The 14,443-nt window shown below is 43.8% G+C and overlaps 1 protein-coding gene across 1 annotated transcript in view; it reads right to left on the reverse strand.

Annotated features, from left to right (window-relative positions):
* ARHGEF28 (Rho guanine nucleotide exchange factor 28) overlaps nucleotides 1-14,443 on the reverse strand; it is a 1,107,856-nt gene that overhangs the window by 454,821 nt on the left and 638,592 nt on the right. Inside the window, exon 9 of the mRNA XM_078675262.1 lies at nucleotides 13,643-13,703. Coding sequence (XP_078531388.1) covers nucleotides 13,643-13,703 — 61 coding nt within the window. The remainder of the gene's footprint in view (nucleotides 1-13,642; nucleotides 13,704-14,443) is intronic.

The following is a 14,443-nucleotide window of genomic DNA, read 5'->3' on the forward strand; positions in this document are numbered from 1 at the left end:
TTTCAAAGCAGGGGTTCAATGATGTTTGTTCAAGAGATTCATTTCCCGCTAACCAGGGAATTCGTATGCAGAGCGTTGATGGTCTGATGTCCTTACTGTTACCTTAAAGTGATTACAGTACATCTGCAAGGTGTATTCGTCCTTAAATCAAGAACAGCTCCAGCTATGGCAACATTCTCAACTCTCTGTGTCCAGGTTGAAGTTCTACAAAGCAATAATTGTGATGGGTGGTATTTCACAGTATTGACGGAGCGAGAAACGGACTGAACAAAGCAGGCAGAGCAACGCGTACAGTTCGCACATAAGCGCAATCACGCTTGCCTCAACCATGCATATGCGTGGTTAAGGCATATGTGCGGACTAGATGCTGATATGGGCGGGACTAGGAACAGGAAGGATCGGTAGAGGGCACCGTGAGGTAAGTGGGGCTGAGGCCGGGTTTTTGGGGGTGTAGTTTTTAAGGGCTGGGGGTCAGGGTAGTTTTAAGGGCTCAAGGTGGGGTCGGGTTAGTTTTTAGGGCTCAGGGTGTGGGGTCATGGTAGTTGTTAGAATTTAGGGGGATTGAGGTGTTTTTTAGGGCTCAGGTTAGTTTTTACGGCTCAGGGTGGGGTCAGGGTACTTTTTAGGGCAAAGGACAAGAGGGATAGGGTGGGTACTTGCCACACATCCCTATGCCAATTATGCCTTTACCACGAAAATCGTGGTAAAGGCATGTGTGGTAAAGGAATGTGTAGTTCAGATGCATTCGTAGTTCAGGTTGCGTTGTAGAGGCTCAAGTAGTTTAGGCATGCGTGCCGCTGTCATACATCCTTGAGGGAGCCCTATTAAAATAGACAACCAGCATAATGATCATCCTCGTTTCCCAGGTGAAGTAACTTCAGCGAATTGTAACCAATATTGGCATAAATGATACTGGAAAGATCAGAATCTTTGCTGGAGGTCAGGAGATCAAAATTGTACTCCACCTTGCTCATGTCTCACACTGTGGACAGAAACTCTACTTTGAGAAGTCTATAACTGTGTTGAGCTTGGCTGCGCTTATGTACTGGTTTTCATCATCAGCGTCTTTCACCTACTGGCTGAAAAGGGATCTCACCTCCTAAAAATGACTCGGGATATCCAAGAGAACATGCACATTTTTCTGTTTGATTAGGTGCAAGGGTGTGGCCGGAAGGAAGTGAGCATGCAAAGCACTTGGGAATTTCCATAAAGCTAGAACTTTTTGGTGTTCTCAACATTTTCCATGTAGTTTCTCTCACTTCCAATGCCTCTTGATGTACACTCGTCTTAAATTGACGCAAGTGATTTAAAGTTTCCAGGCATATTCCATAGATTTCCAAAGAACTTAGCCTGGAAATAATGCAGTTTTATGAATCTCAAGACATTTATCAATCTAAGCCAAACGTAGGCATACTTCTGTTTGAGTACATTTCCTTGTATATTGAGCCCATTGTGACCAGTATGACGCTACTGACACTTTGTCTAAAGACAAAGAAAAAGAGTTGTAAGTCATACTTTCCAATCAAATGAGCCGGTGATTAACGACTTTGAGGGGTTATCAGAAAAACTGCAGCATTACAAGGACTGTACGCCTATTGGATCCTATTATCATAACTTATATTTGGTTTTGTGAAATGGAATATACATATGAAAGAAAGTATTCTCTACCTATTGTTAAAATTCGGTTGCATTTCTTTTATTTGCGAATAGTTTGCTCGTTGTGGTGCACAGCTTAGGCTTAACTCCTCTGCTACAACCATTTACAGGAGCGTGGCATTGTTATGTTGTTGAGCATGAACTCACTGTGTGCACTGTGCCAAGCGTGGCCTAGATCTTGCTGGTTGCCTTAGGACAGGCGGCGCCCTGGCCATGAGGTCCATACTCTGTAAAGCTGCAGAGGTTCACACTGTTAATGTTTGCTGTCTGTCAGCTGAGGAGGAAGGGGCGTTTCTTGGAATAAACATTCTGAGTATTTATATGTAGATCTCGTTATATTTCTCATTACTATTGGGCAAGGGGTTTTGTGAAGATATAACTCAAGTCTGTACTTATGCAACCATGTTAGTCACTGTCTGACAATTCAGTATGTAGCACATATGCAGACGCACAGAGAGTCATGTGCTATTTCTTATTACTGAGTGGGGAAGAGGATGATTCACTAGGGGTGAATTCTCGAGTGGGTCATGATGTCCCAGCCCTCATTTGCCAATGGTAATAAACAGCATATTACACTCTGCATGTATGGCTTATGTCATGCTGGGCTTTTTTTGTGTGGAAGTTATAAACCAAGATATTTAAGCAGAGCAAGAGCACAGATGAAGAAAAGCTGCACCAATCTGGCCTGTACTGTGCCAACAACAAGGATCGTGCCCATCGTGCTGTAGTAATAAAAGTGTAAATCTAGGTTTGTTAGAATACTTGTTCCCTATAACATGTTTTAATGGGATACCTTTATTTTCACTGGCACAACATAACCACGTTTACGAGCTGTCCCTGTGTTACTTCTTTTTATATTTGGGAATTTTTAGTTAAAACTACAATAACGTTTTATATTGTTGAAATGCTTTTGCCCTCTTATTTGGAAAACATTTATAAACCTCATTGATCTATAATAAGGCAACCACCATTTCCTCGGGCTGTAAACTGCCTCAGCTTTACTGACTGGAGGGGTTACAAGGATAGATGCTTCACTTGGCGATACTCAGCGGTACCAGTGTGGTTCCAGGAAACCCCTCTTTAAAACACTGGGCAGCTATTAAAAAATGCATTAGTGATCCAAAAAGCATTGGGGGTGGGTTAAATAGATTGAAGCAAGACTTCAGTAAAAGAGGTGCAGCTTCGGCCAGCCTTGCTTGTAGTAAGCAAAGTACAAAGTGCATGTTTACGTACCGCTTGTAGGTTTTCAAAACTTAAATAAAAAGCATTGTCATTTTCAGTACCAATAGCTCCAACTCTCGCAAATGCGAGACGTATTGCATTGCTTGTTACCTGTGAGGTCTCTGTGTTAGTGCCCACTAGCAAGCCGATACTTGTCAGGTGGTGGATGGGAAGCCCGTTTTAGGAACCAGACTTGATCGGGTGGTAATAATGTGGTGAAGTTACTTAGTGAATGTACGCAAAAACCATTGTGACTGAATTGTGAGCTCAGTCCTGGGATCTGTGTGTACTCTTCGACTGGGCGGAAAACTGGCGGACGGTCTTTCCATCTGCCAGGGTCCCCCCCTCTATGGTAATGTGGCAGGGGGTAATTTCAAAGAGGGTGGTGGTTTTTAGCGGGCGGATCGCCACTGCCATACGGGCGGTGGTGATCTGCCCGCTAACCTAATGACCCCCTAAAGCTGGACAGCATGTTGTGAATGCTTCAGCAAGACATTACGTAAATAGTTCTCCCTAACTCTAAATGAAAGCTAGTAAGTAAGGACACGTGTAAGAGGGGATATCCTTATGGATGTAACAACAGGAGAAAGGGAGGTACTAAGGAGGAACTACTAAGCTATTGATGAAATAAAAAGCCATATTTGGCAAAAGACAGGAAGAGGAGCCAATTGTAAAGAGAAGTAATAAAGAACTCGACACCATTAACCATTCTACTTCCTAATTAACTACAAGTGTGCACACGTTTGTGCTTTGAAACTGGATAAAGAACACCAACAGGAGGACAAACATTACAACCAAGTTTTACTATTCAAAAAATACACCTAGCAACTTTTGTTTACTATCTATACGAAATTTAAAGACGTTATATTTAAGCACATTCTGTTACAGGCAGGTCTGACTGTGATCACATCCTCAAATGATATACATAACCAATGAACAAAAGAGTCTGCCGTCAGTAGGGAATTACAGCGATGGGAAATGGTGGGGGCATGGGGATAGGAATGCTTTTGTAGCAATAAACCAATCACACATTCAAAGTAAATATAGGGACCCGTATCATTCACGATTACCAGTACATGCAACACAGCTTTCGTCAGCTATGAGGATCCCTAACTTTCATGCATTTCTGAGCTCAATTACACGTTGATATGCAGAAAACCTAAAAATTATTTATAAAAAGTAAAACAAACCAAAAATTTATTTATATTTCTGCATGATTATGTTAACATGTTGTTTTTGTAAATTAGACGTGTTCAATTTTGTAAGGAAAATATAAGCGTGTGTCATTACTCATTGTGACGTCACTTGATGTGAAGACATTCTGAATTACATATGCTGTTTACTCCCTGCACTATTTGTCTTAGGAGTTATGCTCTGCCGACACTTCATATTAAAGACTAGGCAAAATGTCATTATTCGAATGGCTAATCGGTGCAAATGTATTTGTTTTGACTTGTCATGTGGTGCATGAAAACTGAATGGAAGACGGTAGTAGTGTAATGCATGCAATTCCGGCTTGTTGATGCAAAATGTCATCTGGACCAGTGCTAGCTATGTAATCCAGTCTCATAAATACATTGTAGCCCATATTAGTTGAATGTATTAATAGTATGAAAACTGGAGTTGGATCAACCAATCAATCAATCAATAAAACTCTATTCGGCAAAACGGATGCCGGAAAAGTAAAAGTGCATAAATACATAATACATTATATTCACATGAAAAAATAAGAAAAAATAACCACATAGTAACCAATTTTTTTTAAAAAAGAAAAAAGATTATTTCATTTAAAAGCAGGAAAGTTGATTGAGTACTAAGACATAGCATTTCTAATGTCCGTGCACTGCTTAATAAACGTTTCAGAAAAAGCAAAAAACAAATAAACTAAATTAAGCTTAGACCATAAGACTAGAAATCAGTGACATTGGTTTTGAATCAACATAAGATAACATTCTATTGCATTGTAAGATGACATAATCATGTGATCCGCTACACAAGTTTTAACACGTTCTACCGAAAACATGGACTCCCTACAGGTGTCTACAAATAATTGCTAAATTGGCTCTCTTTGGCAAAAAATTCTGGGAAAGGAAAAGGGTAAATCTCAGACCTTCTAGCCTAGCAAATTCATCTCCCACATACTTGAGCCATGGGATCAGCAGGCCATTCTCCAGAGCAAGACAATTTAAAAGAACAATTCAAAGATGTGCACCTTTTGCCCAAATCGAAAGCAAGATGGCTGGGGGGGGCAGAATTTAATAATAATCTTTATATATGTAACACTAAACTCAGAATAGCAGACCAGACTGGAAGTGCTGGGTGTGATAAAGAACAATCTACATAAAAATACATTTTCAATACTTTGGATCCTCATGGCTTCAGCAGGCACGCATTGTTCGGTGCCATAGGTTGGGAACGAAATACATTTACTTTTAAAGATTTCTAAAATTTTCCCAATCTGGTTTCAGGGCCCACTACTCCACAGAAACCACTCTTTTGGGAGTTACCGAGAATTTGAGACACAGTGTCGATCGCGGGGAGACATCGGCGCTTATCCTGTTGGATTTAAGCGCAGCTTTCGATACTGTGTCTCATTCCATTCTTCTCTCTTCCCTTCAATCCTTGGGAGTTGGGGGTTCGGCCCTTACTTGGATAGCTTCTTTTCTGAGAGGGCGCACCTTCCAGGTTTTCTCGGCTAAAGCATCATCTAAAATTTGTGCATCGGCGTACGGCGTGCCCCAGGAGTCTATCCTTAGTCCATTACTCTTTAACATCTATATTAGACCCCTGGCCACTATTGTGGAAGGAGCTGGCTTAACGCTATTCTGTACGCCGATGACACACAAATTATTTTCACTCTATCTGGAGGGGATGGCAGCAATGTCTCGGCTCTTAAATTAGGGCTGTCTCAGGTGGCTGATTGGATGAAGGCAAACTTCCTGAGGCTGAACGGTGATAAGACCGAGATTGTAATCCTGGGTAAAGACAAAGATCTCTGGGGCCCACAACATTGGCCCGAGAGTATGGGTCCTACTCCCAAGCCTGTGGCTCAGGTTCGCAACCTCGGTTTCTTAATCGATGAGAAACTCACGATGCGACAACAGGCTGTCAAAGTGGCTGCCATTTATTTTGCCACCCTCAAATGGCTCCAAAAAATCCTGTGGATGCTTCCGACCACCACCCAAAGGACAGTGGTCCAGGCTTTGATAACATCACGCCTGGACTACAGGCGATGTCCTGTACCTTGGTGCTGATCTGACTAGGTTGAGAAAACTCCAGGTGGCCCAAAATGCAGCCGCACGGCTGCTACGCAATGTTCCCCGGAAAGCATCGGCACTCCCTGCCCTTCGCGATTTGCATTGGCTAGAAATTAAAAATAGAATCAAGTTTAAGGCTTTATGTTATATTTTTAAGATTAAACAGGGCTCTGCCCCCAAATACCTACAAAGTCTTATTCATGCCTATACTCCTAGCCGTACCCTTAGATCTGCAGGTAAGGGAGAGTTTGTCGTTCCTAGATTTAGGCTGGTGAAGATGGGCGGCCGCTCCTTTTCGCATCTGGCCACTAAAACGTGGAATGCCTTACCAGTGAGACTGAAGTTGGAAACTGACTTTGTTAAGTTCCGCAAAGGATTAAAAACTTGGCTTTTTCAGCAATAGGTTATTTCAGTAACACTGTTTCTCCGAACAGCCGTCCCTTCTTTAAGTCTTGTAGTTTTTCTTCTTCAGTCTTTCCCTTGGCGCCGGGAAACCCATTGCGGGTAGCTGTGCGCCTTATAAGTTTAAATAAATAAATAAATAAAATTACATTCAATGGCTTAGAACCCAATTTAGATGTAAATCCAAAAACGGCCTTGGCATATCTCTCAAGTTGCTGTTCTCTAACTGTAATAAGATGATGGGGAGTCAGAGCGGAGTCCATTGGGACTTACAAGTCCCTAGAATATGGTACCTAGGACCGTTCCTGTAAGTTAAATGTCACAAGTGGACTGCAAAACTAACTGTATCATCCACTACAGTGACAATGTAAGCACAACTCCTGGTCTGCCACCAGTAACCTGGTTGTGCAGGTTTTAACTGCAAATTTGACCTGTTGAAATAACCCATTTTGACAATTCTAAACATTTCTTTTAAATATGTATAAATCACTCCTAAGTAGGCCTCATTGCCTACAATGCAGGGTGCATGGTATTAAGAAGTAGGACATGTAAATGTTTAATGTTAAACATGTAATTTTAGTGAAAAAGACCTAAAAGCTATTTTCAATGTAGCAGGGTTGACTGTTCAATAGGAAAGTATTTAGATCAAAAATTAAGTTTAACAAATGTTATCTCCAGCAAGGAAACAGCTATAAATTATTTAGTTCTAGCTTTAATATATTTATTACAAGCCCAATTCCCTGGTCGTGTCAGAGCTGTGATGACTTTTAAAATCTGCCTTTTGTTCTTCCACTTCTGCCAGTAAGTAATTAGTATTTTAATAGGTGTGCATGAGGTGTGAACTTGATCCCAGGGCAGGGACAAAAGGCCTTAGATATGTAGAGCTGTTGATGTGCCCATGATAGGATGACCTGTCAGCTATGCCCAAGGACTTAATTAACTTCAAAGAGCCCTACACTTTCCCAAAGATGTAGCTAACATCCAGGCCTGTACCGTTCTTTTGCCCCCACAGTGGGTCTTTTGTTGACATCACAGTGTCAGAATCTGATGAAGTGTCAAGACCTGTTTGACACATCTGCTGGGGTTACCTATAACATTTGGGGTGTACTTCAAATGAGGGAAACAGAACACCAAAACATTTGGGTATATCCACTGTCTGGTTGCTTAAAGATCAGCTTTATTCTACCAGCCTGTTGTCTCTCAGTTGGTTGGGGTGCAGGGACTGCCTAATCTGGATTTTATTTTAAGATGTGGGGGATACAACGATTACCAGAGTAAACTCCTCATGTGCGCACGCACACACACACATACACTCACACACACACACATACACACACACATGCACAGACTTCAAAGCCCAAGTTAAGTGTGGGCGAACACTTCAGCTATTTTGGGTAGGGTTCGCCCTGCTAGCCTTTACCCCATTAGTTAGGGCATCCCAAGACATCAGTCCCACCCACTAGCTTGTGCTAGGCATAAATGTGGCATCTTCAGGCACCCACTTCAGAACACTCCTGGACCTGCAGAAGATCAGAGGAGGACTGAACCTGCGGTCTGAGACCCGAGAAAAGCCTAGAGCACTGAATCTGCTCTTCCTCTTGTACCCAGGACAAAGAAGTAGAATCCATGGGCCATAAGGTTGACCTCAAGTTAAAGCTACAGGAACACAGAAATCTGCAAGAGGCCTGTTCCTGCAATTGCCCAGCTGACCAGTGGAAACTGGACCTGGAGTAGACATCTTAGCCTCGGCCTATTAGAGCCTCCCCTGAGGTCCTGATGGGGCTTTAGAAGTGTACTACTGTGGTGAATTGGGAATTAAAGGACTGTAGTCAGAAAGTCAAATCTTTGACCAGTACGAACCTGGTTAGTGTATGTAACACGCGCCATCCTCAAATAGCACCTAGGTCATGTTCCACAGCAACCATTGACTGTCATTGGCACTTATTGGCGCTATTTCTACGTAAAACTTTCATTTTGTTGTCATTTTGTTTATTAAAAATTTCTTTTTTTTCTAATTCATTTTGGGATACTTATTGTTTTCCATTTCAACGTTATTTCTGTTTTGGTACTTCATTAATATTTTAAGCATTGAGTCTAATTTAAACCTGCCTGCTGTGTGCAACAGCTACCAGGGCTTGAGCTCAGATTAAGTTGGTGACTTTAAGGGTCCAGTCTGACAAGGACTGTGATTACTGCTAGAGGTGGGTACTTAGCCTCCTCAACTAATAACCCAATTTCTTACAATACCCTTCACCAGAAAAATTGTGAGGGGGCCATTTAGAGGAGACTGGGATCCAGGCATTTGACAAAAAATCAGCAGTTGTCTTTTCTATCATATGATGGGGATTACACATTGTGTAAGCAGGCTGCTATGGGCCAGTGAAGGCAGGGCTAAATGATGCTCCAGGTTAATATTTATTAGAGCTAAATTAGTATCTCTTCATTCGAAACTATGTTAACGATTCTACCATCAACCCACTGAGGAATTGTGAGGCCTACCCAATTCCATTTCAGTATTTCATAAATGTTGACAGTTTTTAAATCAATAACCCTATTGCTCGTCTCATCTTTGTAGCGGAGTAGATGAGAATCCGCTACTTTAATTTGTGAACTGAAAGAACAGAGAAGCCTCAGCATTACATTTCACACTTATTAATTTCCAATGTTATAGTAATCAGTAAAAATTGACATAATCGATTATATCATCACAATCAGCTAGATGGTTACAAAAATTGTTTCACCAACGCAGTTCATAGTTTTATCCTACTGAACAAGCACAACCAAAACAACTGCAAGACTAACAGTAATATTTTGCTTTATTATGGTTTCCTTTCCATTTGATTGCCTTAGTACTAGAAGCCATATAAAGATAGCACATAATAGGACCCACCTATTGTGATGAACTCCTATAATGCGGTGCCAGCGAACTAATTAGTAACAGGATAGCAAAGTACAAACTTACGCACAACTTTGTGACCAATCACAGACCCGGAGGACGGAGGGCCTCCCTGTACTTGATTTTTAGGTCTCGCCTGAGCCAATGCGCTTGTTCATTGCTCCGTCGAAATTATAGTAAGCGGAAAAGAACAGTCTACCAAAACGGCAGCGATCGCATACAGTTCATGTGATCTATGCGCGTGCACACATAATGCCAGCCACATAACACACCACGATTTGTCTGTGCCTCGGCATCAGACTTCAAAGGCTGCCGCTCCCCCGCCCACCCCAGCAATGCCGAGAGCTTGTTTCTGGACGAAAGTGAAAGCCTACCGTGCTTGTTTACAGTAGCCTTGCTCCTCCAATGCTGTTGCCGTGTTGCCATCTTTCTAGCGACACTCAGCTTGAAAACACTCGACTTGCGATCTGCAATGCTGCATCCGCTATGCTTTACCTCAAGACACGTTGATCCTTCGCAGACTGTGCTGACTCTGCCCCTCCTGATTCTGAAACTGACCAATGCAGTCACCACGCAGTCTCTTCTCTCTGTCTTATGATGTCTGCCCTGCCACCATTTACTTCGGACCCTCACCCTCACACCTCCTCACCCTCACACCCCCTCACCCTCACACACCCTCACCCTCACACACCCTCACACCCATCACCCTCACCCCGTCACCCTCACCCTCCCTCACCCTCACACACCCTCACTCACCCTGACACCCTCACCCACCCTCACACACCCTCACTCACCCTCACAACCTCACACCCTCACACCCCTCACCCTCACAACCGTCTCACCCTCACTCACCCTTACCCCCTCACAACCCCACACACCCTCACCCTCACACACCACATCACTCAGGAACACCACCACATCCCTCAGGGACACCACCACATCACTCAGGGGCACCACCACATCACTCAGCGGCACCACCATATCACTCAGGGACACCACCACATCACTCAGGGACACCACCACATCACTCAGGGACACCACCACATCACTCAGGAACACCACCACATCACTAAGGGACACCACAACATTACTCAGGGGCACCACTCAGGGGCACCACCACATCACTCGGGGACACCACCACATCACTCAGGGACACCACCACATCACTCAGGAACACCACCACATCACTCGGGACACCACCACATCCCTCGGGGACACCACCATATCACTCAGGGACACAACCACATCACTCGGGGACACCACCACATCACTCGGGGACACCACCACACCACTCAAGGGCACCACTCAGAGGCACCACCACATCACTCAGGGACACCACCACATCACTCAGGGACACCACCACATCACTCAGGAACACCACCACATCACTCAGGGACACCACCACATTACTCAGGGGCACCACCACATCACTCAGGGACACCACCACACCACTCAGGGACACCACCACATTACTCAGGGGCACCACTCAGGGGCACTACCACATCACTCAGGGACACCACCACATCACTCAGGGACACCACCACATCACTCAGGAACACCACCTCATCACTCGGGGACACCACCACATCACACGGGGACACCACCACATCACTCGGGGACACCACCACATCACTGGGGGACACAACCACATCACTCAGGGACACCACCACATCACTCAGGGACACCACCACATCACTCAGAAACACCACCAAATCACTCAGGAACACCACCACATCACTCAGGGACACCACCACATCACTCAGGAGCACCACCACATCACTCAGCGACACCACCACATCACTCAGGAACACCACCACATCACTCAGGGACACCACCACATCACTCAGGAACACCACCACTTCACTCAGGGACACCACCACATCACTCGGGGCACCACCACATCACTCGGGGACACCACCACATCACTCAGGGACACCACCACATCACTCGAGGACACCACCACATCACTCGGGGACACCACCACATCACTCTGGGACACCACCACATCACTCTGGGACACCACCACATCACTCTAATACACCACCACATCACTCAGCCCAACCACATCATCACTCAGCACCACAACAGCACTGTCCTTGCTTGCTACCAACAAGCATTGCCATAGCCAATAGGACTCGCATTAGGAAAGTGTAAGCTATTGGCTTTGTGAATAACAATGCTATTAATTTATATATTTTCAAAGCCAACACATATTTAAAAAAAATTTCATTTACAATACCAATAGCTCACACTTTCCTAATGCGAGACCTATTGCATTGCAAATGCTTGTTAAAGTAATCACGTCTCACCTAAACTCTATATGGCCCTTAGTGATTTGAGTAGCAATGCATTAATCCTGTCAGAATCTCTAATACGTCAGTTCCTACCCATTTGGTTTTTCCTGATTTGTTATTTGGTTTCATTTAATAAATCTATGACAATGTTTTGTTTCCAAATGACCACAGCATACGAGTCCGAAGACGGGCACTGCAAGAATTTTGGCTGTCCAGTCAAAGTGTATTTTTGCATTCATACCCCATGCTCACTGTCTATGTAGTTGTCTAGCATTCCCTTGTCCAAGAATGTAGAACTCCCTATGGTAAAACACACAGAAGTTCATAGAACAACATCCTTCAACAGAACGTATTTTTAGTGAGAAAGCGAAAGTAAAGTTTGGATTGCAATGTTTCCATTTTACTGCCAGAAACCTCTACAACCAGTTATCACATCTCAAGTGTAATGAAAGGCTGACCTATCAAATGAAAGACCTCTTGTCTTTAGTAGGAACATACAGATGAATTCGACAATTAGGACTTAATTCTATGTGTCATGCAAATTGTGATTCGTCATAGGCACAAACTGTGCACCCATGAAATAGTGATGCCAAGGGGTAAAGTATTTTCTGGGTTGGCAATTTACCCCCAAATCTAAATATGCACCTCTGAATAAGGCATAACGAGCTAATGAAAAACACACAGATAATGGGTGGAATGCTTACAAATAGTCTCAACCACTGGCAGTTGCTCAGGGTCACATTCCAGTCCATTGTTTTTCACCCACTCTGCCACTTCTGGCAAAGACTAGCTATATACAAATCAGCATTCGTTCTGCCCCCGTGGGAACAATCCTGCCTGAAATGCTAAGTCAGGTCCCCTCTGAACAGAAAAACACCCCAAACCTCTTGAGAGTGGACCTCGCCTGTCAGTTCCGGCTGCACTGTTCCTACCAGAGCAGGACCAAGACTGAGTTGCACATGGCTGGTTTCTACCTGAGGTGGCATGGTGGGCAAATAGACAATGGACTGGATTGTGGCTCAGAGTAGTTACCAGTGCTTGCGATTAACTCTGGCAGTCCACTGATCTCCTTTTTTGTTTTCTTCAGTGCGACGCACTGTGAGATGGGTATACTTAGATGTGACTCTTGCACTCACTGTGCTATAGGCCTCAAGGTGCACCCTAATGAGGCCAAAATAGGCTGAAACCAGTCTGGAGTAGCTCGTGAGCCTGTTTAGAGTGGACTGAGACGTACAGTTTTCGGGTGACCTGTTCCTACTGGAGCAGAACCAGGGTTGATTTGCATATGGGTGGTTCCTGTCTGAAGTAACATGATGGCAACAGAAAGAAGGTCTTTGGTTGTGGCTAAAATTAGTTCAAACAATCCACCCATCACTTTTTTGTCTTCTTGATTAAGCAGTAATAGCACAACTTACTCACCCATATGAGGTTTGCAAACTCCAAAAGTGAGCTATCTGTCTGATATGCATCAGGTTTTGTGTGGGCAAAACTCCCCACCATGCACAATCTGCACCTATGCTGGAATGCCAATTCAGGTGCAAATGGGAGGTTATGTCCTTATCATGATTTGCACTTACAATTAGAATGGGAACCTAAATTGTTATGGGATGTTTCAACTTAATGTCTCATGTTTTCGCGAAGTGAATCTAAAAAGTAACGTGTACTACACTGTCGCCACATCAGACCACCGTACTCTATGTCATTAAAGACACTGTCTCGAGTGAGGAACTTTTAACCCACAAATCAATATTTTGTCGTGTGTTAGTTCAATGAAAGCAAAGCACAACTACAACACGTAAAATGCATTAGCTGATCACACATAATTTCAAGACTGGAAACCATGTCCGTAATGATCTGAAAGGAGTTGGTCACCCCAGACTCACTTTAACCAGCATAAAAAAACACAAAATTCCTACCTGTTCCCGGTTCAGCCTGGCTTTCATTGTCACAGGGCTGGTCCAAAATTTCTTGAAAAGCCTGGAAAAGAAAACAATTTTGGCACACAAACTAAAAAATTGGCAACCTTCATTAATGTTTCTAGAGGGTAATTTGCAAGGAGACAAATGGAAACACTGTTTATCGATTGAGTCATACAATGAATGGCCTACAGGCTTACAATGGTACATAATGATAAACGCATTAAAAGGAGTTTACAATAATATGTGGTGACATGATGATATGTTTTGTTCAGCAACAAATTAGATGCTAGTGGGTCTGGCCTCAATGAAGGAGCTATACAATTAGGTTATTTTCTATTTCTACTGTGTGGAATTCCTAGAACTGCTCACTTCGATCGTAGATATATTTGCTTTAAGCAAGCCAGAATGGTGGCTTTGTTCCTTTAAGGAGTCAATAGTTTGCTGCCTATTAAAAGTAGAGAGGGGGAGGAGCTTGGCGGGCATCCGAGATGGCCGCTTGAGCACAGCGCTCTCCGGACCCTCGCCGCTCCCGACAATTTATCCTGGCTGAATCCTGATCTCTTGCAAGAATTCGTGTAGGGGACGTTTGGCTGATTACCCTGGCACTTTTCAGAAATCGATTTGGATCTCGTGTTCCTGAGTTATGGTGCTCTGAACTTTTGGGCTCCGCCCTTGAGGTGCGCCCGGGACGGGGTGCGGTGCTGTAGCCGTCCTGCAATTGAACAACATCGGTAGGAGATCTGGCCTTGTGGGTCCCCCCTTCCTAAGTTTCGGTTTCGATTCCGTTCGGACTTGGGC

This window comes from Lissotriton helveticus, chromosome 2_1 (assembly GCF_964261635.1).
Source record: "Lissotriton helveticus chromosome 2_1, aLisHel1.1, whole genome shotgun sequence".
In the NCBI taxonomy this organism is placed as follows: domain Eukaryota; kingdom Metazoa; phylum Chordata; class Amphibia; order Caudata; family Salamandridae; genus Lissotriton; species Lissotriton helveticus.